This window comes from Cetorhinus maximus, chromosome 8 (assembly GCF_964194155.1).
Source record: "Cetorhinus maximus chromosome 8, sCetMax3.hap1.1, whole genome shotgun sequence".
NCBI lineage: Eukaryota > Metazoa > Chordata > Chondrichthyes > Lamniformes > Cetorhinidae > Cetorhinus > Cetorhinus maximus.
The window spans coordinates 120,398,019-120,424,750 of record NC_135886.1 but is presented as its reverse complement, the minus strand read 5'-3'; the positions used below and the strand labels follow the sequence as shown (position 1 = coordinate 120,424,750).

Here is a 26,732-nt window from a genome sequence, read left to right as displayed (position 1 = left end):
AAACTCACTATTCCCAGAACTGCTTCATCCAATTCAGGGTCGCAGGGAGTTGGAGCCTATCCCAACAGGCAATGGGTGCTAGGTAGGATACACATCAGTCCATCACAGGGCACACAAACACTGGGGGAGAATTTCCCAAAGCCAATCCACCTAACCAGCACATCTTTAAACAGTGGAAGGAAGCCAGAGCACCCTGCAGAAACCCACACAGACACAGGGAGAACGTGATAGATAGATCGAACTCAGGTCCCTGGAGTTGTGAGGCTGCAGTGTTAACCAGTGCGCCACCATGCCACCCCACTAGACAATGCAGATAATTGATAAAAGCATTAGAGGGGAGATGGGGAGAATTTTCTTTATACAGTGAGTTGCTGGGCCAGATTTTATTGTTAAATTAATGGTCAGGCTAATGGCATGTGTCCTTGTTTATGTGTAAATGGTGCATCAACTTCAGGTGAGGAGCAGATGCATGACTGAATGCAAATACCAATTGCTGTTGTCCAAAATATGCCACTCCACTATTATCTGTAAAAAAGCAGCATTTCAGTCTTGGCCTCAGCATTGAAATATATGAAATACTATGCAGGTGCTGCATTTGTGCAGTCAATACAAACTACATTCACCACAGAAAGTGAAGTCTTGTTATTTCAAGCAGAAGTACATCTTTACCTATGTGATAATTCTTAATTGTTGGTTTTCTGGCACTGAAAGTGACCTATTACATGTGTGGCATTTCATTCCTTCAGGTATTGTTTTTGGAGATCTAAAAAGTGTAAAATTTAAAATTTAAACAGTTTTGTTTACATTTTCTTTTTGACTTTTTCTTTCTTTCTCTCTCTTATAATCTGATCTTCCTTTTCCTCTTCTCTTCCTTTACCTGATTGTACATTGAATTCACCCACTCTTTTTCGCCCTCCTTCTCAATCCTTCCTCTGTTTATTTCTCAATCTGTCAATCTGATTGGTTCATGAGATAGCTGGTTGATTATTCAGTTCACTCAGGTTCTGGTGCTGCATTACTGCACCATTAACAGTTTGCACTTTCAGAACTTTGTGGGTACAGGGCAAATCTAACTAATGGCAGGTGTCATTGGATGCCCTGCTACACCAAAATCTGTGATGTTATCATCTGGGCTGCATGGCCTGAAAGAGATGTGGAAGTAGATTCAACAGTAACGTTCAAGAGGGAATTGGATACACACTTGAGAAGGAAAAACTTGCTGGGTCATGGGGAAAGAGCAGGGGTGTGCAACTAGTTGGATGACTCTTCCAAAGAGACAGCATTTCCATGATGTGCTGTAAGATTCTATGATATGAAACAACATGTTAATTTCTTCTAAATGAAGAAGTGAGTGTATAGAGAAACGTTTACCTAAAACCCATGGTAATATCATCCACTCGACAATAGTTGGTGGTGGCCCCTGCATGTGAAGGTCTGTCTTGACAATGTGCTGAGATGCCAACAACAGCAGGAAAAGGAACGTCAAGTAGGAGCCTGTGTGGCAGATAAACTTAATAAAAGGGTTCCGAATGAACAGTCCCATCCTGCTCTTTGGTGCCACCAGATAAACCACGGAGAGTATTGGAAATAGAAACCCGATGGTAATGCAGGCTAGGAGCTTGACTGCCCAGTGATGGCGACGCCAGCCTGGGAATCCATCATACCATAACGTAGCCAGTAATTGTTGGCAATTTGGCTGAGCAACAAACTGTGAAGAAAACAAAAATACATAAAAATCACTAGAATCAGAACAATATTACTTTTTCTCCTTTTGAGCTTTAATAGCCCTCAGTTCAAGGTATTTTTCTCCCCCTATCCCCTTACATCATTTGGACCTAAGAGGATCACCTGGCCAGGGGTGTGCAAGAGCATATCCAGTTATTCTGTCCATGTGGAAAAGCAGCTGCTCTTGCTCACTGCTTTCCTATGCTGCACAGCTGAGATCCATAATTTAGTTCTTAATGGAATCATTGGCACTATACTGGCTTCATCATCCCATGTCATAACATATTAGTGTTCCAATTTACTGCATTTCCAATGAGCTGCATGGCTCAGTTCATAGCACCCTCGCCTTTGAATCAGAGGGTTGTGGGTTCATGTCCCACTCCCAGAAACCAAGAACTGTGATTGTACTCAAAAGAGTTGCAATCTGTGACTGTTGATAACTTGAAAAGAGTATCATGCTATTAAGAGCTGACTGTTTCTAATTGATCCAAGCAAACTCCACCCTATTCCAATGACTAACCCAAAAATAGCACAGATGGTTCTTGTGATAATAGCTGATCTGTGCCAGGGGAACAACAAGCAGTGGTTTCATGGATATAGTACTAATAAACCCAGCTTCTGATAAACAGGGAAGCAAATCACAAAACTATTCCTGTATTCTGTAGTGATGCATGGCCACTCCCCCTGAGAGAGGCCAGAGGATGGTTATGTTATGCTCATGTAGCAGCTGTAGACTTGCACTCTCTGCATTTTGAGTATTGCTGAAAAAAGACATTTTGTCAACACTTTTCGTCTTGCACTCATCAGGACAATTGCAAGAATACCAATGTCAGGGGAAGCAACCTTGTTTTATGTAGGCAGTGGATAGTTTTAAATGCCTCGTAGGCATGTTTCTGTTGGTTCCAACCACTTGAACTAAGGCTGGCCCCAGAATGCATCAAAAATCTTTGCATATGAGCGGGTTTTCAGAGTGCCAAAGGTCCTGAAGATCCCATGCCTTAGTGCTTCAGCCACCAATAGTGTTTGCATCCAGAAAGAGATCCCATTTGATAACTGCTGCTCCTGGGCAGAAAAAAAGATAGAACAATTTGAACAGCTACTTCCTTCAATGCAATGTTTGGACCCCCAATGACATCAGGTCAAATAAAAAAAGCACCATCACCCCGGAAAACTTAAAGAAACATTAAAGGTGGTGCTGTGAATTAACAGTGTCCTTTGATCTCTGCGATAGAACCTTATTTCTACCTTAACAGCTTAGGTTCAAAGTTCATCATTGATGTAGAGTTGGAGATAGTGAGGGCATAGACAGGAGGACCAATTATACAAAGAAAGCTGGAGTCACTCGTTCATATCACATGTCATAATTTTTTTAAAAATCATCCCAGGCCTGGATATGAGGGTTGATCACCTGGTACTGGGATTATGTTAGCTTTTTCCTTTAGTTCTCAGTTTATTGGCTTTGTGCAATCTTCCAAAAGCTGATATTTTTCTGCTCTTATCAGATTTTCCAATTTATCCCCTGATTTCTCCTGCTTTTTCTCCTCATCTCTGTCTTAAATGAGCGACCCCTTATTTTTAAACAGTGACCCCTTGTTCTAGATTCATGCACAAGAGGAAATATCCTCTCCACATCCGCCCTGTCACGACCCCTCAGGATCTTAAAGGTTTCATTTAAGTTACCTCTTACTCTTCTAAATTCCAGTGGATACAAGCCTAACCTGTCCACCCTTTCCCCGTAAGACAACCTACCCATTCCTGTATTAGTCTAGTAAACCTTCTCTAAACTGCTTCTAACGTATTTACATCTTTCTTTAAATAAGGAAACCAGTACTGTACACAATACTCCAGATGTGGTCTCACCACATGATGAGGAGAATTTTTTTCTCTCAGAGGGTCGTGAGTCTTTGGAACTCTCTTCCTCAAAAGGCAAGTGGAAGCAGTGTCTTTCAATTTTTTTAAGGCAGAGGTAGCTAGATTCTTGATAAGCAAGGGGGTGAAAGGTTGTCAGGGGTAGGCAGGAATGTGGGGTTGAGGTTACAATCAGATCAGCCATGATCTTACTGAATGGCAGAGCAGGCTTGAGGGGCTGAGTGGTCTACTTCTGCTCCTAATTCGTATGTTCCTATGTAATTGAATGATTAATATACGGAAACTGAAAACCAACCTTTCCCAAAGGGGTTCTGCACAGGAAGTCTAACGTGCTAAAGTCAAAGTCAGCGTGTTGCAGCCGGCTTCCCAACATGTTGCCAATTTTACCCTTTAGTTCAGTTTAAATCGCAATGCAAAATGAGACGTTAATTTTCCTTTAGGACCAGACAAACGCTGTTTCCTGCTTTGCTAACAAGTGACTGAATCACAAATGAGTAGCTTCAGGATGTGACACAACACATATCAGGATTCTTTGTAAATTCTAGAAACAATAGCTGTTGATATAAAATAAAGTAAGAAGTCATATTTGCTGGCAAGTCTGAGCCGATCCTTTAGTGTTTTACAAAATCCAGTACAACTTCACACTCACCTCTCCATTAATAGTCCACATTCATAGAGAACATCATTACTACACGAAGTCTCAGATCATCATTCCAGCAGGTGATCATCCTTCATATCCAGGCATGCGATGTTTTTTTTTGAGGGTGACGTTTTATGTGAACAAATGACTATAGTCTTTCTTTAGACGATTGGTTTTCTTCCTCTCTGCACCCTTGCTATCTCCTGCCCTACATCATTCTGTCTCATTCTTTCCCTGAATCTTGGCTCTTTCCCTTGTCTTTCTTCTGTCTATAATCTACAAGTTTAAATGCCAAGCTTCCATTTTCATTTGGTTCATTTCATCTTTCTTCCTACCCTAGTCCTGCAAAATTATCTACCATAATGTTCTATACTTACAGGTGCATTGGAAATTGATAGGTAAATGTAACCATACTCACTTGTCAATGAAGACACTACAGTGCTACCACTAGCGGGAGGTTGTAATTGCCTGAAATTGGCACAAAATCAACCTAAGGCCTGTGCCAGGTGGCATTTAAATGCTGCCAGTGAGCTGCAGCCAAATAGACATTCGATTGTAACTCTCTGGCTGGGGTGAATGGGAAATCAGAGAACCCAGGCAATCCCAAGGAAGGGCCTCGCATGGCCAGCAACAGATCAGGGATTTTGAGGGGGACCAAGAGAAGTGCACCTGCCTCACAAAAATAAAAATTAAAACATTTTCTGGACAGTTTACTAACTGGCCTCCAGCAGTCTCAACCACTGGTTAGGCCGCTCAACACTTCTATAAATAGACAGAGCATTCAAGATGCAAGCAGCACTCATTTGAACCTGGAATTAGCAATCGGAACCTTACAACTGGCACTGGAAGTGAACTTGTATCTATTTGTAGCTTTATAACTATTCCTGGCTGTTCCTTCATTCACAGCTCTGCCTGAAAATTGCAGACGGTATCAATGAGGTGACAGTTGTGTCCCTCCCTCCTCACCAGCCGCTACCTCCCGTTTTCAACTGTTGGCTGCCTGGTTTTCGGATGGGAAGTAGGCAACAAAAAATTGCGCCCTTAACTTTTAAATGGAGACTGAATTATGTCTACATGCACTGGTTCAAATATCATCCACCCTCTAACCCCACTTCACCTGAGTATGACACTTGGTCTTAACTTACGATGCACAACATTATCAGTGAACAATTAGTATATATCTTGAACATACATATAGCAAGCTAAGTAGGACACTGAGCTCCCTGCACCACCTGGCATCATGCTTACAAAGCCTGTGCTACTTTACATTTTGTCAGGTTAGGAATTATTTCCAAAGAATGGGTGTTGTTTAGAAGATGTAATATAATCTGCTGGATAAATATATAGAACTTTTTGAAAATAACATTTTTTACTAACCAAAGGACACTGGCCTGCAGCAGCAACTAAGTTGCATTTGCAAACGCCACAAGCCACTTTATGGAGACATAGAGTCTACAGAGCTTTCAGAGATAATGGACAAGATAAGCACCATATTGAAACCAGAGAGAGATCATGTGACCCATCGCTTGGGTATAAAATATACTGGTTTTGAACTAAGAGACAGGGACAGTAGGAGCAACAACCTTCCCTCCTCTCTCAACAAAGCTAAGTCCTGTTTGTGGTTTGAAAACCCACCAGAAGAACTCATTGCTGCAAACTGAGAGTTCTTAAAGGAGGATTCCAACTCAACATCACTGTCTTCAAGAGAAAAGAGAATCAATCAGCCATGATTGCAGAGCGATTGCTTCAATGAGAAATCAAAGTCTCAGCAGCCACCATGGAAAGAGACTCTTTAGCTATGGACAAGCATTCAGATAATCCATGAATAATTTCTCTGACTTTACCCGTTTTACTTGTCCAAGTTTTAACATCTGATACTCTATAAAGTTTATTTTCTTTTGTTAATGCCTGGGGGAGATGTGTATGTGTTTTTTAGATTAGTGGGTTGATGGGACCTATTTCTACATTTTGAACCTTTTTGTTGATAATTTCTGTATTTTTACCTGAGTGAGTTTCAGTAATAAACCTAACTACTCAAGTTAACTCAAAGAATCTGGCTGGTTTAATTCTTACACCTGAGCTATACACAGTTACCCAAAAGGAAAAAACAGTAAAAGCTGGCAAATAGGAATACTGGCCTGAACTCATTTTCCTTCTGGAAAATATGTTTACTTATTGGATAGGCAATATCACATTTTTTTAAAAATTCAAAATCTGTTATAACCAACCCAGGTGTGAGATAAAGAGAGGAGTCAGCTCTTCCCTCCTAACCTAGTTGTAACAGTGTTGATGAATAGAAACTTAAGGAAGGAGCCAATTATATGATGACTTAAAATCTTGCTTCTGACATGAGTTAACTTACTTAGATTTACGTACGAGTAGATATGACCATGTCTTAGTCCTACCTCTTTCTGATGGTACTTGATGGCTACCTTTAGTTTGGCTAGATCATGGCATTTTTGGGGATCTAACTCATCACTTTGGTCATCTCTGTGGTTCAATATGATCTCCAGTTCCCTGGAACTTCGAGCCTGATCCAGCAGGTCTTTGGCAAAGTGCTTGCACTGCTGTGACAGCTCTTCGTATTCAGCTTTGAACTCATTCTCCACTTTGCTGAGCTCCTTCAGTTCCCAACCCAGTTGAAAGGCTGTAAGGATCGGATCTTCACTTGACAAGGCTATTAATGAGGGGCTGGCAAGAGCACGGTATATATTCAGCCGTGACCTCGAGTGACGGAGGCTGTCAACTTCTGAACTGGAAACACACTCCACGCAGTTGCACCTGACTTGGTGAGGTCGAGGGATGGAGACTCCTCCGTGTACCAACAGTTTTATAATTTCATAGTTATTGGTATGTGCAGCAAGCATTATGGGCGTAATATCTGGAGTGAATTCTGAAAACTGGGCATCCATCAGTAAAGGAAGGACCTGCCAAGCAGAGAAAAATAATTAATCAATAATGATTTTCTCAGAGTATCAAAGCAAATCAAAGAATAGGTTACACAACATGAAATGTTGTAGTCAGCAGACAGAATGGGCTTGCTTTGGGCTTTTGATGGAGAGCGTGGTCCCAGTGATGAGGTAGTCCTTGTGATTTAGAGTTTGATTTAGAGGCTTGAGGTTCTGGGGCCACAGAGACCCAAATTATTCTGGCAGGTCTCTGAGGAAGATCCCTGCTCCTCCAGAGTAAACAAAAATAATTGAACACTTGCTTTTAGAGGGCCTCTTCCCTTTCCTTGCCCAGTTTTCATCTAAAATAGCAGTTGGGGTTCTACTTACATCATAGGACCCTGTTTTCTATACTAAAAGGAGCCCTACCATCTGAAGTAGAACATTTTAGATACTTGGCAGTAAGTCTGTTTTAAAATGAAACAGGTCAGTAAGGTTACTGACCAGACTTTGAGGCTCTTACTGCCCCTAATAAAATAAAGATTTGAACTGCATATTCTTCAAATGTTCAATTCAATTCCTTCTCTTCCCAAAAAGCAACATTTTTCACTGACCTATCCAGTCCTTAATAAAATGGCAACTTAAATCCTTTTATTTTCAACATTTATAGTCCAAGGTGATGACTTATTTTATGCTGGATTTGTAAAAATAACTATCCAAAACTGATTAAATGCATCCTTACACTCTCACGTTCAATACCTGTACTCCATCTCTGGTCACAATCTTGTGCACATGCGCTGCACAGCCTAAGGTTGGCAATTATTTTGCACTCTCTGATTTGGGGGATAATTTCAGGATCCATTGGAAGAATGATGCTTACAGTTTTAACTATAGGACCTATACTTCAAATGCAATGTTTTTCTTATTTATTCGTTCACAGGGTGTAGGCATCACTGACTAGGCCAGCATTTATTGCCCATCGCTAATTGCCCTTGAGGAGGCAATGGTGAGCTGCCTTCTTGAATGGCTGCAGTCCATGTGGTGCGGGTACACCCACAGTGCTGTTAGGAAGGGCTTTGGTCCAGTGACAGTGCAGGAACGGCAATATATTTCCAAGTCAGGATGGTGAATGTCTTGGAGGGGAACTTGCAGGTGGTGGTGTTCCCATGCATCTGCTGCCCTTGTCCTTCTAGGCTGTAGAGGCTGCAGGTTTGGAAGATGATGTCAAAAGAGCCTTGCTAAGTTTCTGCAGTGCACCTTGTAGATGGTACACACTGCTGTCACTGTATGTCGGTGATGGAGGGAGTGAATGTTTAAGCTGGTGGAAGGGATGCCAATCAAGCAGGCTGCTTTGTCCTGGATGATGTCAAGCTTATTCAGTGTTTTTGGATCTGCAATCAACCAGGCAACTTGAGAGTATTCCATCACACATCTGATTTGTGGACAGGCTTTGGGAATCAGGGAGTGAGGTACTCACATGGAATTCCCAACCTCTGGCATGCCTTTGTAGCCACAGTATTTATATGGCTGGTCCAGTTCAGTTTCTGGTCAATGGTAACCCCCAGGAGGTTGATAGTGGGGGATTCAGCAGTGGTAACGCCATTGAACATCAAGGGGAGATGGTTAGATTCTCTCTTGTTGGAGATGGTCATTGCCTGACACTTGTGTGGTGTGAATGTTTGCAATCACTGTATATGCTAATAACATAATTGTACCAACAGTGTATTTGTATGTATGTGTGTCTTGTTTCTGTACACGTGGTTATATATGTGAAACCAGTGGCAGAAATTTGTGCTCGAGCGTAAAATGCTGCGTGATGACGTTGGGCAGGTTTCTCGATGTCATCACGCACTCGCGCTATATTTCATTGGCAGGAGCGCAGGGGAGTCAGCAACATGCCTGCTGGCAATTAACAGGCCGATGAAGGCCATTAAAGTAATAATTGGCTGAAATTTTAAAACTTTTATTTTATTTTTATTCATAACATGTCCCTGCTCATGTGACAGAGTCCCATGGATGAGGATTCCTAAAAAAATCCAAAGGCAGCTTGGCCTTTTCGCCTGCCCGCCAACCGTGATGTCACAGGGTCACATGAGGGGACATGTTTTTAACAATGGAAGTTTTTTTATTTTTGTGTTTTTAAATCTTCAGCTCCCGGAGGCACAGAGCTGCAACTCAATGCCTCATGGAGCTTTCACTGTGTGCACTTGCACAACCTTCTGTGTTTGCCCTCCTCCCGCCCCCCACCCCGGCAGCGCTGCAGCGGGCGTTTCACATTGGCTGGCCACTAATTGGGCAGCCAGTGTGAAATCGATGTTGGGGCCCGATTACGGGCGGCGGTCACCCTCACGACCGCTCCTGGGCCAGCTCATCGCGCTCGCCCGACAAGGTAAAAATCCTGGCCCAGAGGACAGATAATTAATGGGAACATTAATGGAAAATCAGAGTGGGATTGGGGATGAGCCTTAAAATCTGGAAAGTGAAAGGATTAGTTCTTCGAGGGAGAGCCTTTCATGTTTCAGTTAAGCGTTAGACTTCTTTTCAAAGAGCCAAATTCTATTCCCAACAATTAGCTAACTAATTGGTTAGAGGGTCCAGTGGCAGTGCCTAAATTTCATTCCTGTGATGCTAAACTGTCAATCCAAGATTTGATACTATCTATGGGCAGGGTTTTGCCCTTGTCGGGCAGCCTCGGTGGGGGCGGGCGGGGGCAGTTAGGAAGCAGACCACCGCCCATGATCAGGGCTGGTCTGCGAATTCACGCATTTGGGCCAATTAAGGCCTGCCCAGCTCGAAACGCGAGTGGCACCACCCAGCGCTGCCTGTGTGTGGGGTGGGGGGGGGAAGAGGGAGAGTGGGCCGAGCACGAATTTCGCACATGCACGCGAGCAAGCGCTCGAAAGCCTCCCTGAGGCATAGAGCTGCCTCAGGGAGATGAAGCGTTTTTAAAACAGAAAATAAAAATGTAATAAAACATGTCCCTGCTCATGTTGCTCATATTATTAATTAAATTTTATTTTATTTTTATTTGCTTTTGGAAACCCCATCCCGCCTGTGGATGAGGTTTCCCAAAAAATGCAAAGGCCGCTTGGCCTTTTCGCCTGCCCGTCAACCACTAGGTTGGATGGGCAGCGAAAAATTAAAGTTAATTGATTATTTAATGGCCTTAACAGTCCTTTAAATTTTCGGCGGGCGCGCTGCTGACTCTGGCGCACGCCCGTCTACCGAGCTATCATGAGACTGCGCATTGACATTGGCACACTCGGCTGACATCAATGCGTTTCATTTCAAGCTTGAGTGGGTCTGGTGCGTACTTGCCTGCCAAGCGAAAGATTTGGCCCTATATGTTTAAAGTCAATGTTATCACTCTGTTTCTGTTTGATTTCACTTAATTTTGTTTCTCTTTCCTTCTTCCTTCACATATTTCACTTGATTTCTCCTTTTCTCACTTTTCATCTTTCAGCAAATGTAATTTCTATCTTCAAAAACGCAGTCATAGACCTTAGAATCAGTGGTGCGAAACAAACCAAAATATTTGCAAAAGATCAAGTAACAAACCATCCACAGAAGTAGAATATAACAGTAATAGCCACCGTGGATTTTGAAAAGGAAAAACCATGCTTAACCGACCTTGTGTTTTATTCGTTCATGGGATGTGTGTATCTCTGGCTAGACCAGCATTTATTGCCCATCCCCAACAGCCCTTGCTCAGAGGGCATTTAAGAGTTAACACATTGCTGTGGGTCTGGAGTCACGTGTAGGCCAGACCAGGTAAGGACAGCAGATTTCCTTCCCTAAAGGACATTAGTGAACCAGACAGGTTTTTACAACAATTGGCAATATTGCCGTCAATGTGCGGGGGTGGGCCCGACACACTGACCCGCAAAATGACGCAAGATGATGCCCGCTGAACTGTTAACGGCCTATTAAGGCCATTAAGAAAGCAATTTACCCTATTAACAATGCTGCCTGTCCAACCTTAAGGTTTTCCAGGAAACCTCATCCACGGGCGGGATGAGGTTTCCTGAAGGTTTTATAAAATTAACAAATAAATTTTGTCAACTTCACAAACATGTCCCGGCTCATGACATGTTTAAATAATTTTTTACTTTATTTAAAAAATTTTTATTATCCACCTAATTTCTCTGAGGCAGTTCCGTGCCTCAGGGAGATTGATGCTCTATTTCGCGCACACGAAAGAGCGCAGGCGCCAACTCTTCCTTCTCCCCCTGCCTGCACAGGTAGCGCTGAGCCTTATTTGGCCCGCCCACATTAAATGGCGGCGCGCAGTCGGCTCTGCCCCCGCCCACCATAGGTAAAATTCTACCCATGGTCATCATCAGGCTTTTATTTCGAGATTTTTATTGAACTCAAATTTCACCATCTGCTGTGATGGGATTCAAACCCAAGTTCCCAGGGCATTACCCTGGAATACTACCTCAGTGACAATACTGCTATTCCACCACCTCCCCAGATGAAATAACAGAAAAAGTAGACAAAGACAATACAATGGATGCAGTGCTCATGGACTTTCAAGTGATCTTGGAATACAGATTTTTAAATTACTAAAAGTAACAACACAAGATAATAAGGCCAGTAAGAGTGCAAACAATGTAATAGGGTTCATTTCTAGAGAAGTAGAATACAAAAGCAGGGATGTCATGTTAAATTTGCATAAAACCTTGGTTCACTCATATTTGGAGTGCTGTGTGCAGTTCTGGTCTTCATGTTATAAAAAGAGTTGTGACATACTGCAGAAAGAGCAGGAAAGATTTACAGGTTACTACAAATAAGGGGATGCAACTATTAGAAAGATGGAGCAGGCTGGAAGTTTTACTCTGGAAAAGAGAAGATTCAGAGGAGAATTGATGGAATCCCTGAAATCATTATCAACATAAGAGCAAAAGAACATAGCAAATAGGAGCAGGAGTAGACCATTTGGCCCCTTGAGCCTGCCCTGTCATTCAGTATGATCTTGGCTGATCTTCGGTCTCAACTTCATTTTCCCTTGATTCACTGAAAGACAAAACATCTGTCCATCCCAGCCTTAAATATATTCAGTGATGAAGCATCCACAATCCTCTGGGGTAAAAAAATCCCAAAGATTCACAAGCCCTTGAATAAATAAATTTTTCCTCATCTCAGTCCTTCTTAGCTCGAAACTGTGCCCCTGTGTCCTAGATTCCCCAGCCAGCAGAAGCAAGCTGTCAGTGTCTACCCTGTCAAGGGATTTGTTATCGCAAATTTGGAGAAACTGTTTCCATTAGTATAAATCCACAACTAGGGAACATAGATATAAAATAGCTACTAAGAGATCGAACGATAATTTTGAAGGAATGTCTTTCCACAGGAAGTGGAGAAAATGTGGAATCCTCTGCCATATGGAGCGATTGAAGCAGATAGCAGTAATATATTGGGGGTTTGTTTTTTAGATGGTTATATTTTGGAATGTCTCTTTAACTCAAGGTAAAATGGAGGAATGAAGAGAGTCATGTGATCTGCTATGAATTCATGCCCGACAACAAGCCAGTGTGGCTTAGCTACCATGGTGACGGAGGGGGGTGGGGTTCAGGTTGAGACTTTCTGGGAGAAAGGTGCAAAATATTCACACCTGAAAAAAGGCCAGAGCAGCTGGGCCAACTGTGTGGACAGAGGACAATATTAAATAAAGGTGACGGGGTCTCGCCTGCCAGCTGGATAGACAGTGAGAGCCTCACGTCACCTCTTTTAGGGAAGCCTATTAAGTATTAAGTGTCACTCAGGCTAACCTTCCAGGATTGTCCTAGAATTAATATCCAGGTATTGAAGGTTAATCTCCAGAACACTGCGGCAAGCAATCCCGGAGGAAAACCGTAGGGGCATTAAATAAAATTGAGCATCTTTATTTATTACATATTTAAGTATTAGAGATGGGGAGGAAAGGCTGTTTCACCAACAGTCAAGATTAATTCAATTGGGTAACTGTTTCCTTCCAAATTGCTGTGGGAAGGAAATGTGCCTGGATAATTGACCAATTTGACATGAATGTTGGGGGTGGACTGGTTCGAGATAGAAGGTTATGTTTTGAATCTTCCAGTAATACACCCAGACAGAGTTGGCAATCTGAGTCTCATAACTAGCCATGTGTGATCACCTGAGGTTGATCATGAGTGTGGTGCACAGCAGAGAGATGCCACATGACAAGTCACATATGCTAACAGTCAAAAGTTTGATGTTGAAGAGCATGTGGCATGGATTCTGCATGTGCATTGCAGATAAAGCAACAAGAAAACTGAAGTACTAACTACAGCTACCAGCCTAGTAATTCTTTAACATTGCTTTATTTTAATTTCAATTCACAGCTGAAGGATTCTACCAAGCAGGAGGATGCACATTCACGTTTTCAAAATTGATTTGAATGTAGCTCTGCTTGAGCAGCAGGGTACGAAGACCATATGGCATGTTCCTAACTAATCCTCTTCCGGGGTTATGCTGAACCACTCATTACATATGCTCAGCGAAGAGGCAACCAAATCCACATGCTCACAGAAAAGAAACAGTCGCAATTAGTTCTCTATTGCTAATAAAATATTATATCAGGAGTTAGATCACTGCCATCTTGCCCCTGGGACCTTGGTCTGAAAATTTCAACCCAGGTTAATGGGATGAATGTCTTCTGTCACTGCTGGCCATAAATATGCTAATTAGAGTGAGTTTCTATCAATCTAATTCCTAGTTAATCTACCACACCAAAACTAACCATAATTCATCATTAACTGGCACTTAATTGGAATCCTTCTTCAGAAAGACTGCTGTCATTTCTTTTATATGCACATTATGGGTACCTACTTAAACTAGTAGTGTGGCATAGTAGAGAGAAATGTTTACTCTGGATCTCAAATGAATAACTAACCTGTTGATTAACTCCTTCAAAATTAACTAGAATATATCAGTTTATAATAGCAATTTAAGGTTATGTAGATAAGTACAGATAGAGATCATCAAATGCTGATGGAACATGATGGTTTCCTGTGCTGCAAATATGGAAATATCAGCTGTGAAAATCAACTGGTCAATATTAGGTAATAGAGGTGTGGACATAGACAGATTGTGTGGTGTTTTATCGAACTTTTTTTTGGATGACATGTGAACTTTGAAGAACTTTTCTGCAGGTGACTAATAAATGAGTTAGAATGCATGAGAGGATGGTTTGTACATGGTCTGCGAACTTGATGAATGTATTTTTCTCATTCGATTCCTCCTTACAGTTTTGGTTCTCCCTGAGCTCAATTTGCTTGATGTTTTCAAATGGGTTTGAAAAATGAAAGCTTTCCATTCCTCAGTATTGACATCCCTGCCCTTAGTAAGTAGATAGTTCACCATAAAGTAATTTAAATAACATTGTTATCAACATTAATCAATATACAACAAATTCATTGATCTTAAGTGAGTTTCAGTGATCTTTCTCCTCAGTATGTGAATCGCTGGAATGATTTTCTGCCCACGAGGAAATGTATTGATTCTGCACTTATTCTGGAATATTGCAGGCAGTCATCAACAGCTATGCTTTAATTCACATGTGCGCATATTCTTTTTATTGCTCATTTATGAAGCACAATTTTTTTGGTGCTATGCTGTCACTTCTATGAAATAAATCATTTTTGCTGTATGGCACACATATCGGATCAGATTTGTTTGAATGTTAAGCAATGAATGTTGAAAAGTCAGGATATGCAGGTCAGTAAATGGCTCCCTTCTGCAGTCTGGAGTATTTACTCAAAATACGCAGAAGCCATTTTGTGAAGAAATGTTTGAGGCTTCACGCATGTATTGCAAGTGTAGAATTCTCTGAATTTAGGAGGTTACAATTTTAAAACAGAATGTTCTTTATAGGTTATGTATCAAATAGACAGAATGTGCAGTTCATAGTATAGCCGTGATTCAATCAAAGGGTTTTCATTATATTAAATTACATAAACAAAAATAAGATTAACAGTCTTGAAATCAATCCCATGTGCCAATTATCTTTGTATAATATATTCATTTTTCATTGTTGACAGAAGACATCAAGGCTCACAGCAAAAGTGCATCTGTGAATCTGATGCATGCTCATATTCACACTAAAGGATTTAAGATCACTGCCAAATTGGATTCGTCTGAAATAATAGTCACTACAAACCAGAAATTATATTGATAATATTAATGGACTTAAATTGCTAATACAAAATTTCAAAATTATAGGGGTAGGAGTTCCTCTGGTCAATCTGTTGAGAAATATGTTTCCAAAGAGCTCCTCCCTTCGTTACAAAATTACACACACATTCTGAAGGAAATCATTCATCCTTTCACTAAATGCCAGAGGAAAACTTAACAAGTGCATTTCTAATGTTACTAGAAAAAGCGGCCAGAGGAATTTGTAATCCTCATTCTTATATAATATTTAAATAATATGACCAAGAAAGATTATAATGAATAAACTAAGTAAAATGGGACTCTGGCCCAGTATATTTTAAAATGGAACCAATTTGTGTTTTTACATCCAATTGTTAATTTCTTTAGGAACTGCAGCTACTGAACTATTAAAATAGAAAGGATGAGTTCAGACTCCACTATGGCAATTTGAGAATTTGACCTCGGTTAAAAAAAAACTGGAAAAATAATTTGATATCAAGTTAGCAAGAAGCTTTTGGATTATTGTAAAAACCCAGTTAGTTCACTAATGTCTTTTAGGGAAGGAAATTTGCTATCCTTATCCAGCCTGAGCTATATGTGATTCTGCTGTTGTTGATGCTTAACTGCTCTCTGAAGTGGCCCAGCAAGCCATTTGGTTGTATCACACTCTACATAGAATTGCAGCAGTTCAAGAAGGCAGCCCAGCTTCACCTTCTCAGGCAATCGGGAATAGGCAAGAAATACTGGTTTTGCCAACACCCCGAGAATAAATTTTAAAGATACCTGAGCTTACGATTTTTCTTCATTGCTGCTTTCTCCTGTAAATTTCTTGGGCTGTGTTTTGAAATGCCAGTGGGGCTGGAACCCAATGCTGACGTGCTTTCACTGGCATCAAGAAGGAAGCTTGTGCCTCCAAGAGACGCTAAGCACCACTAACTGGGCGCCGAGCCTGCCTCCTGCCCAATTAGGATATTTATATTCAAAAATAGCATTGTGAGAATGACACAGTTGAGGCACAGGGTTGGGACCCTGAATTCATCTGGCACTCAGGTTCCTGGCCCTGCTTTGAAAATCCGGCTTCTTGTGTACAATGTGTGTAGCAAAATTCAAAATATATTTCTATGTGAAGATTTATGATTTCACCACACATAGCGCACAAGAAAATATTTTCTGGCAGATCTTTTGGTTTAACTCGGCATCTAACTCACGTTATACACGACTGAGGAGTGTTTGATATACAGTAAGTAAAATTGGGTCTCATTGTGCCATTATTTTGAATATGAAGCAGGAACATTAAGGTCCAATTTCATCAGGCTTTGCCCCCATCACATGACACTGGTGGGATGAGGTTTCATGAGGTTTTTAAAGGTTTGAAAAATTTTTAAGTAAAAATTCATAGACATGTCCGAGCTCATGTGGCAGTTTCACATGAGGGGACATGTCCTAAATTTTTTTTTCTCCTTTATTAAAATTTTTAAAACTTAAATTAATCTTCCTGAGGCAGCTCTATGCCTCAGGGAGATTTCTGCGCAGGCCCCAACTCAGGCAACACCCCCCTTGCCCACACAGGGAGCACTCAGCACTTCCGGGTAAAATGGCGGCTGCGTGCATGCCCATGCCCGCACCCGCACAACCCCGCTGATGGGAAGAAAATTCTCCCCAGGATGATTGCGTACAGACTGGCTTAGCCTGAGAATGTTTCCAGGGATGAAGTCAGTAGCTAAGGAACGGAGTTTGGAGCGAGGACCAAAAACAATGGACATCTCATGGCAGCTGGGGGGCAACTTGGAAAGGGAAGGGGTATATCAAGTTGTCTGGGTACACATTGGAATGAACAACATAGGTAAGAAGAGGGAGGAGGTCCTACTAAGAGAGTTAGGCAGGACCTTGAGGGTAATAATTTCTGGATTATTGTCCAAACTATATGCAAATTAACATCTGTCTAAAGGGTTGGTATAGGAAAGAGGGCATCCTTTTCATAGGACACTGGCACCAGTTCTGTGTCAAGAAGGAGCAGTACCTATAGGCCAGGCTCCACCTGAGCTGGGATGGGATCCATGTCCCAGCAGAAAGGGTGAACAAGGAGGTGGAAAAAGTTTTAAGTTAATAGACGGGGAGGGATCTACAAGAAATATTAGCAGCCTAAATGTAACCAAAACAACAAAGGAAAGCATAAGGAAAAATAAAGCAAGGAGGATGTTAATGGCAAGGGAGTATATAGAGTTATAGAAAAGGATTCTAAACAGATGGTTAAACAGAGAGGAAATCCTATTAAAATAGGGCAACTGTACAACAATGTACATAGTGTCATTAATAAAATGGGAACTGGAAGCGATCATGCATTGGGAGGGGCCAGACATAGTAAGAATTACTGAGACATGGCTACAAAAAATTCAGGATTGGGAATTAAACATTACGTGTATAACATTTTAGAAAAGATAGAAAAGAAGAAAGGGATGGAGTACTTACTCTTATTAGGAATAACATCATGCAAGTAAGAAAAAAGGGACACAACTATCAGAAAGACAAAAATAGAATCCATAGATAGATGATAGAGATAAAATATAATAAATGGTCAATCATACAAGTATATGCGGTTTACAGACCAGCTAATAGTGGAAGGAAGATGGAGGAAGAAAAATGCAGACAATTAGGGAATTGAGTAAAAAACATACGGCAGAATTTTACATCCTGTGGGCGGGTGCACGCCCGACCCGACCGGGCATAAAATTGCGTGCGATGACATCAGGCGAGTGTGATGACATCATCGCGCACTTGTGCAATATTTCGGTCGGCGGCCGCGTGCGAGAGTCGGCAGCGCGCCCGCCAACAAGTAAGAGGCTTATTAAGGCCATTAATTTATTAGTTAAGAGAGATTTTTCGTTGCCTGTCCAACATTACGGTTGGTGGGCGAATCGGCCAGGCGACCTTTGCATTTTTGAGGAAATCTCACCCATGGGCAGGATGGAGTGTAATGAAAACCTGATTAATATATTGGAGAAAAGCAGATTTTGAGGGGCTGAGACTGGAGCTGTTGGAAAATAAAGTGAGTTACATAATATTGGCAAACAACGATGTAGAATAACAACATTTAAAACAGTGTTTAACAGAATGCAGGAAAAATCTATTCTGCTAAAAGAAAAGAAGAAACTAAACACGAATGAAAATCCATGGATGAATAAAGACATTTGAGGGTTAGGAAAGGCACATTAAGGACATAGACAGCAGAGGGGTTCATGATAAGAGACAATATGAAAAGATTAGGAGAGAAGTGAAAGAAAACAATTAGGAAGGCAAAGAAGAACTATGAAATTAAATTATTGAAGAACATAAAGCAAAATACTAAAATATTGTACAGGCGCATCAATATAAAAGGAAGGTTGCAATGGGAATAGGGCCATTAAGGGATAGACAGGATAATACCACAGGTAATGACAGAGAGATGGCAGAAGTACTAAATAAATGTTTCACTCTGGTATTTATCATGGAGATCGAACAGGCAGACATGACATTGAATAATGAGATAAGTGGTGTGATATGTCCACTTAATTTTTAAAAAAATGATGTATTAACTAAACCAATCAAGCTCAAAGAGGATAAAATCCCTGGTCCAGGTGGATTACATCCACATATTTTAAAATAATCTAGGGTTAGGATAGCAGAGGCATTGCTACACATATTTAATAATTTGTTAGAAAATGGTGCAATGCCAGAGGTCTGGCAGCTGGATAATGAAATTCCTATATTTAAGAAAGGGAATAGAACATGTCCAGGGAATTATAGGCCAGTCAGCTTAACGTCAGTGGTAGGAAAATAATGGAATCCTTACTAAAGGAGAGAATAGAAACAAAGCAATATAATCATGGTTATCAAATGGGAAGATCTTACTTGACCAACCTTATTGAATTTTTTGAGAAGGTAACAGAGAGGGTAGACAATGGTAATGTAGCAGATGTAATTTATCTGGATTTTCAAATGGCCCAGATAAGGTGCCCCAGAATAGGCTAACGAATAAGGTCAGAGAAGGCAGAGTCAGGGGACAAGACGCAGAATGAATTGCTGGCTGGCTTCAAGACACAAAGCAGGCAGTGGGAGTAAAGGGTAGTTATTCAGAGTGGCAGAAGGTGGGGTTCCACAAGGACCAGTGCTGGGACAAGTACTGTGCACAACTTGCGTTCATATATTAGACTTTGGAATCAGATCATTAATAAACTTGCAGAATAGGAAAATAATTAGCAAATGAAGTTCAGCACAGATAAATGTGGAGTAGTACATTTTGGTAGAAAAATAGGGAGCAAAAACTTGGAAGATGTGAGTCTAGGTAAGGGAACAAGGATTTTGGAGTACTATTACACTAAACACTAAAAATTGTGCCACAGGTTAGCAAGGCTATAAAAATAGCAAACCAAGCACTACACTTTATTTCTAGAGTGTTGGGAAGCAGAGACAATTTAAGTTATATTGGTATCTGTAGGTGTTAGGAATGAGTTGTAGCTTTAAAGTTTAAGTTTGATTTGTATTTCTGTACTTGTGTGTTAGGAAAAGGTCAAATTGAGTTTTAGTTTCACTTTAAAAGGTGCTTGCATTTCGAATGAGGTTTTTACAACTGTTGCAACTAAGGTAAACAAACAAGAGTAGAAAAAAACAGTGCTGTTGCCTAGCAACAGGGGTCCAGAGAGACAGATCCCTCCCACAGACTCACACACAGAAGAGAAACAGCAGTTTGATTTTGGAAGCTGTTTGAGTTCAGTTGGTTTTGAAAGTAGCTGCCAGGAGAGACTGGAGCAAAGGGGGCAGATAGCCAGTCCCAAGCTGAATAAAAGATCCCAAAATCCAAGGGAGTGGAACAGGGGAAAGTCCCAAGTAGACCTTCTAGTCAAAGGAAAGACAGGAACCTGGAATAGGCCCTGTTAAGTGAAGCTAAGAGCGGGGTTGGGGGGGGTGGGGGGGGGGTGCAGAGGGAAAGGCTCCAAGCTTTCTAAGCTTCAGATTTAAGGAGACAAAAGCTACAGAAAGCAGATTTAAGTGAGAACAGCTTCCAAGAGGCAAGAAGGTCCAAAGAGACAACTGAAGGCCTGTAACTCTTTGCTATGGGCACATGAAGCAGTGGTACTGTTGATAACTAAGTCAGTGAGACTGGGCACATGGAGGACAGCTTGAATGCATGTGGTGACCTGGGGAAAGGAACATCGGAAGGAGAGTTCAAAACCCTGAAGACGTACTCTTGCGGAAGGTGTCTGAGAGAAAGTGTCGGTTTGGGAGAAGATTCCAAAGAGTGGAGAGTGGAGATTGAAAGCCCTTGTGTGAAAAACAGAGTTTAGTGAGACCAGTTGGCTCGTGGTGGGACAAGCATCTGGGGGGTAGTTAGGAGAGATCCATAGCATCTGGTTGAGGTGGCATCTGTGAGAGTATGGTGTGTCTGACCATAGGGTGGCATAGATTTACATGGAATGTGTACCTACTGGGAATATTAGAGTATAAGATAACTTTTGTAACTTGTGTTATCCTTACAAATCTGTATAAATCTGTAAAGATATAGTTGTGAATGAAGGAGTATTGTAATATAGTTCATTTTTTCTTGTTTAATAAATGTTCTATGCTTTTGTTAAAAGTTTGTTAGCTGCCTCCGGTGGCTCTGTTCAGTAGTCCCTCTCTAAACATACATGTCCCTCTTTAACGTATCTAAACAAACAAATAAAAGTTAGGATCTATCAATTTGGGTTCCACCCTGGGATCAGGTTTGTCCAGGGGTAATCACAGCTGGGATTAAAACAAGAAGGATAGAATTGAAAAGTGGGAAGTTATGCTAAACGGTGTCGAAACTTGGTTAGATCACATTTAGACCATTAACTTATGTCGATGGCCTCTAGTTATGCTCTTTCCCACAAGTGGAAATATTCTCTTTACAGGCACTTGATTAAAACTTATCATAATTTTAAAGACATTTAGAGTACTGGGTGTAGCTCTGTTTGCTATATTATGAAAAGGATATATCGGCACTAGACAGGGTGCAGAGAAAATTTACATGGATGATACCAGAAATGTTTAGGTATACATATCAGGAAAGCATTGACAGGTTGGTTGTCTTTTCTCTTAAAAAAAGGCTGTTGGGTTACCTAATAGAGATCTTTAAAATTATTAAAGGTTTTGATCAAGTGGATACAGAGAATGTTTCCACTCGTGGGGAAGAACACAATTAGAGGCCATCAATATAAGATAGTCAGCAACAAATCCAACAAGGAATTCAGAAGAAAATTCTTTACCAACAGAGAAGTGAGAATATGGAACTCATGACCATGGGGAGTGGTTGAAACAAACGGTATAGATGTATTTAAGGGGAAGCTAGACAAGCATATGAAGGAGAAGGGATTATACTTACACTGATATATTTAGATGAGAAATGACGGGAGGTAGCTTGAGTGTAGCATCAACACTGATATAACCGGTTCAGCTGAATGGTCTATTTCTGTGCCATATATTCTATGTAATCCTATGTCAAAACTCCTGAAGGGTATCAGAGCCTTTGATTCCTTGCAGTCATGACTCAGTAATTTGCTTATGATTTATCAAGCAAAGCAGTGATGTGCCATTTTTGTTAACAGGCAGTTAAAAGTCTACTGATGTCATACCTAAGCCCTGAGGAAATTAAAACTGTGGAAGTACATAATCTGATGGGGACCCAAGTTAGGCCTCAATCCATCATTTAGGCATTGCAAACAAAACCTTTTACTAGCTCAGGATGTAAACTTAAGACTGAAGGGATTCCTGTTCCATTAGCGACATTGGCCTATTTGCTAGGGAGCATTAGATTATTTCATAAAAGTTTAAATAAAGCTTTTCTGGATCTGCTGTCAGTTCAGCGAATTTTTCCATGAAGCAGTTGAGCCACACAGATCAGGGGCAGGATTTTCCCGTTGGCGAGTGGGGGGGCGGAACTCCCGACGTCATCCTGCCCCATTAAATTTTCTGGTAGGCGGGGGCGCAGCAAAATCAGCTGCGTGCCCGCCGACCTGTCAATGGCCAATTGAGGCCATTGACAGAGTAATTAAACTAATTAGTGGACCTGCCCATCCAACCTTAAGGTTGGCGGGCAGGCCAGGAGCCCTGGCGGGAATTAGAAAAAGCATGAAACCTCATCCACAGGAGGGATGAGGTTTCATGTAGGTTTTAAAAATTTTTAATTAAGTTTTTGTCAAGATTATGGACATGTCCCAACTCATGTGACAGTGTCATATGAGGAGACATGTTAGGGAAATTTTATTATTCTATTTTTAGCTTTTTTACATTTAGAGCCGATCTCCCTGAGGCAGCACTTAGCCTCAGGGAGATGACTGTGCTCTTTCGTGCAGAGCGCACAGCACTTCTGTGCGGACATCACGCTGGGCGGGCCTTAATTGGCCTGCCCGTGTAAAATGGTGCCGCGCCCCCACTTGGGGGCACCGATTGGAAGCACGCCTGTGCGCGCCTGCCCTTCAACTTTGTCCCCAACGGGGGGAAAATCCTGCCCCAGAGGCTCCCAGATACAACCTTTGCTTAAGTGGGGCTAGCTGATTTCAACGAGGGGCAGTGGTGGGATGGCTGGGAAGAAGGAAGGGTGTTAAAATTAGTCTCAGCAATTTCCCCCCACCACCTGCCTGGGCTATTGAGGGGCAAAATTAATTGCTGTTCAATTACTCCTGTTGATGAAGAACTTAGAGAGCACATATTTGTGTATGTCCAATAAGGAGTTTGGGTTCCACTTCAATATCCCTCATGTTGAAATACTCTGTCAACACTACCTGTCAAAGTTCATGCATAAACAAAAATTTGTGATGAAAAATAAATCTGTTTTTTAGTATGCCTCATATTCCCAGACAAGTGACATCACAGTGGGTTTTTTTTTTAATTCACTTATGGGACGTGGGTGTCACTGGCTAGGCCAGCATTTATTGCCCATCCCTAGTTTCACTTGAGAAAGTGGTGGTGACAGCGACTTTATCCAATAGTTAATGCTAATTGTGTGGCCTGAGATGTTATAGATATAGTCATTCATGTTTGGAACCATAGAAACTTTATGAACGTTAGAAGATTTAATGAGTCTCACAAGACACATTTCTAGGAAAATATGCCTTTTCCCATTTCCTTCCCAGGTTACATATTAATTCATAACAAAGAGGATATGTAGTCTATCTAGTACCATGCCTCTGCAATGTCAGTCTGTTACCTGGTTCAACAACTCACTCACCCTCTTATTCAGGGTCAAGTTCAATTTTGGCAGGGGCACAAAACATCAGCTGCCATCGTAATCCCCTCGCTTGTGTTGGACACTTGTCAATGTTAAGTTTTACCCCTATGGGGATGTGTCTTACAGCTACTTAGTGACTCGCCTAAGGGCTTCTCTGAAGTTGGGAACTGAAAAATGCATAAGACTGATGGATTCATCCTCCTTCCTTATTTTCCATAATTTCCATTGTAAGGATATCCACAATTCACAGAAGCAAAAACCATATTAAATGAGAAAGCACCTGATCTATCAGGAAATTCAGCTAATGTCTTGTAGTGACTAGATCATAAGGTCATAAAATACTTATGGATGAGGAAGGGTTTTTGGCCATTCTTAATTCATCTATTCAAAATAATCCTACACTCTCCTCATTCCTTATGATACTAGATTTACACCTCCCCTAATCTGCCCCAACACCCATTCCAAGTGTTGATTGCTCCCGTATTGAAGAGCCTCCTGATATTATTCCTAAAGTTATTTTTTACTGATTCAATCCTGTGTTCTTTCACCCTATTCACCCGGTCCAATTGATAGTGGCATTCTGGATATACTTTTCCTATTGTCCAATTAACATAGGGGTAGTTTAAATTCCCAATGATTATTCTATGTTTTTTACTCATTTCCCTAATTTGTCTGCATATTTAATTTATACACCTTATATTTATCTGATATACCTCGATAACATCACCTCTGTGATGCCTCCCTTCCAAGCTAAAAAAAAGCCTCTCCAGTTTTTGTCATGACTCACTCCTGTGAGATTAGTAATCAGCCAAATTGTTCTTCATTGCACTGCTTCCAGGGCTTGAATGCCTCTCTTATTTCTCAACATCATGAATTGGACACAACTCAAGGTGTGATCACAGCACTGTACAACTTGATCACAACTTCCTCTGATTTGTATTGGTTGAACATGTTGGGTGGGATCTTGTCGACGTAGTTCCTGAAGGAGGGGTTGGACCATTTCCAGGTCCTGATCCTGATGGTTTTCGAGTCCGCCCATCCCGTTGGTCTTCCTGGAGGCTGCCAATTAACAGGATACCTCCAGGGTCCCCATCCAATTGAAGACAGCGGGCAGGCTGCAAAGTTGGAAGGGCTAATCGGAGGGCCCAAGATTGTAGGTGGCCAACAGCCCCACCGGTAGAGGTGAGCACTGCTACTGTAGGTGGGAGATCACCAGGTGCTGCAAGATGGAGGGGACTCTGAACACTTATCAATATTTATAAAATAAAGGTTGGCCACAATGGCAAGGCCAGAATTAAAGGACGCCTTGCTGGCCTCACAGCCTGCTACTGGGAGGCCACCTGAAGCCACCTGCCAGGCTACCCTTTCAGTTGGGGGCCTGACTGTTGTCAGGAAGATCTTGGCAGCATCACCAATCTGGCCCTAAGTAACCACAATAACTACTAATTAGCTACCCTGTCTGTCAGGCAGATTGCAGATACCAGCCTGACACTGCCTCTGGCGAGATCACTTGGAGGTGGGATCACCCGGGTAGGTGACGGGCACACATCTTTCTAAATTCCCCACACCCCCACCTCCAAAGCCTCCTCCACATGGCTGATAAGATTGCCCCTATTGGATGTTAAATCTCCTAAAACTTTGGGGCCTCTCTCTATTTCCTCTTTATCTATTTCAGCACTGTTCATGGAATAGATATGTTGCCAATTCCTCCTTCCTTTATACAATACTTTACACTCATCTGTCACTGTTTGGGCCCAACATACTTTGTTTAACGAATTCTGTAACCGGTAGTTTGTTTCTTTCAATTCCAATTTGGTAATGCTCGCAAATTTGACCAAATTGTATTAATTTTCAGAATCCAATGTTGTAAATTAGAAATAGTAGCAACACTGAGCCCTGGGCAAACTCACTCCATACTGGTATAAACCTTTATCTAGAACCTATTTTTTTTCTACCCTTGAGGTAACTGTATTTTCTCTTCATTCACCAACTTTGCCCTGAGTTTCTATAGATTTGAACATAACCAGTAACCTTTCACATGTAATGTGTCAAATGCCTTTTGGAAGTTAGGATTTCCTACAGTTGACTTGGGCTTTCACTTCTTGTAGTAAGGGAGAATTATCCTCTTTTGTGTTGAATGCTTGGATATGGATTCTACTGAAATTTACTCCTAACTTAATTATTTTACAGGCCTGGCTGGACCATAAAAGCATAGCCAGTTCTTTTCTCATCTGCCACACTTGCTCACTGTTCCGGGATCATCTTGGAATGCAACGATAACTCCTGGCATATTTTCTCTGCAGCAAACCATCTTCTTGAACCCCTTTACCCTGTATCCTCCACCCTTACCTTCAACAATAAATCCGAGGATCTCACCAAGCTGTTTGTCACTAAGATTGAGGCCATCGAATCAGCTGCCTCTGCAGCGCCCCTCTCTTACACTAGCCCACCGAGTGAAACTACTATAAGGTTCCCAGCTGCTCCGGTCCTCCTTTCTCTATCTTTCTCTAGTTTGTCCCCAATATCCTTCCCCCTTTGAGCTCTTCTCAATGAGACCCGCTTCTTGCTCACTTGACCTTATTGCCACTACACTGCTGAACACCCAACTTCCCTGTTTCCCATGTTAGCCAATGTTGTAAATGGTTCTCTCTCTTCAGGTGTTGTCCCTCCCTCCTTTAAATCTGTCATCATCATCCCTCTCCTCAAAAAACCAACTCTTGAACCCACCATCCTTGTAAACTACATCCAATCTCTGCCCTCCCTTTCCTCTCCAAAGCCCTTCTGTGTCTATCTTTCTTAGAACTCCATGTTTGAATCCCTCTAATCAAATTGCAACACCGCCACAGTGTTGAAACAGCTCTTATCAAAGTCACAAATTGCATCCTGTGCGACTACAACAAAGGTAAACTTTCCCTCCTCATCCTTCTTGAACTTGTCTGCACCATTGACACAGTTGAATACAGCATCTTCCTCCAATATCTCTCCATTGTTGTCCAGCTGGGTGGAACTGCTCTTGTCTAGTTCCATTCTTATCTATCTAACCAAAGCAAGGGTATCACTTGCAATGGCTTCTCTTCCTGCTCCTACCGTCATTATCTCTGATGTCCCCCAAGGATCCATCTTGGCCCCTACTATTTCTCATGTCCATGCTGCCCCTTAGTGACATTATCAAAAGCACAGCTTTAGTTTTCACATAAATATTGGGAAGGCTGCAGCTAATGTTTTCGGTCCCCAC

At 41.6% G+C, this 26,732-nt stretch overlaps 1 protein-coding gene across 1 annotated transcript in view; it reads right to left on the bottom strand.

Annotated features, from left to right (window-relative positions):
• The window catches only part of LOC144683333 (short transient receptor potential channel 5-like), a 98,130-nt gene that overhangs the window by 32,845 nt on the left and 38,553 nt on the right, over positions 1–26,732 (bottom strand). The window contains exons 3-4 of the mRNA XM_078546267.1: positions 6,640–7,161; positions 1,372–1,708 (exon numbers count right to left, since the gene is read on the bottom strand). Coding sequence (XP_078402393.1) covers positions 1,372–1,708; positions 6,640–7,161 — 859 coding nt within the window. The remainder of the gene's footprint in view (positions 1–1,371; positions 1,709–6,639; positions 7,162–26,732) is intronic.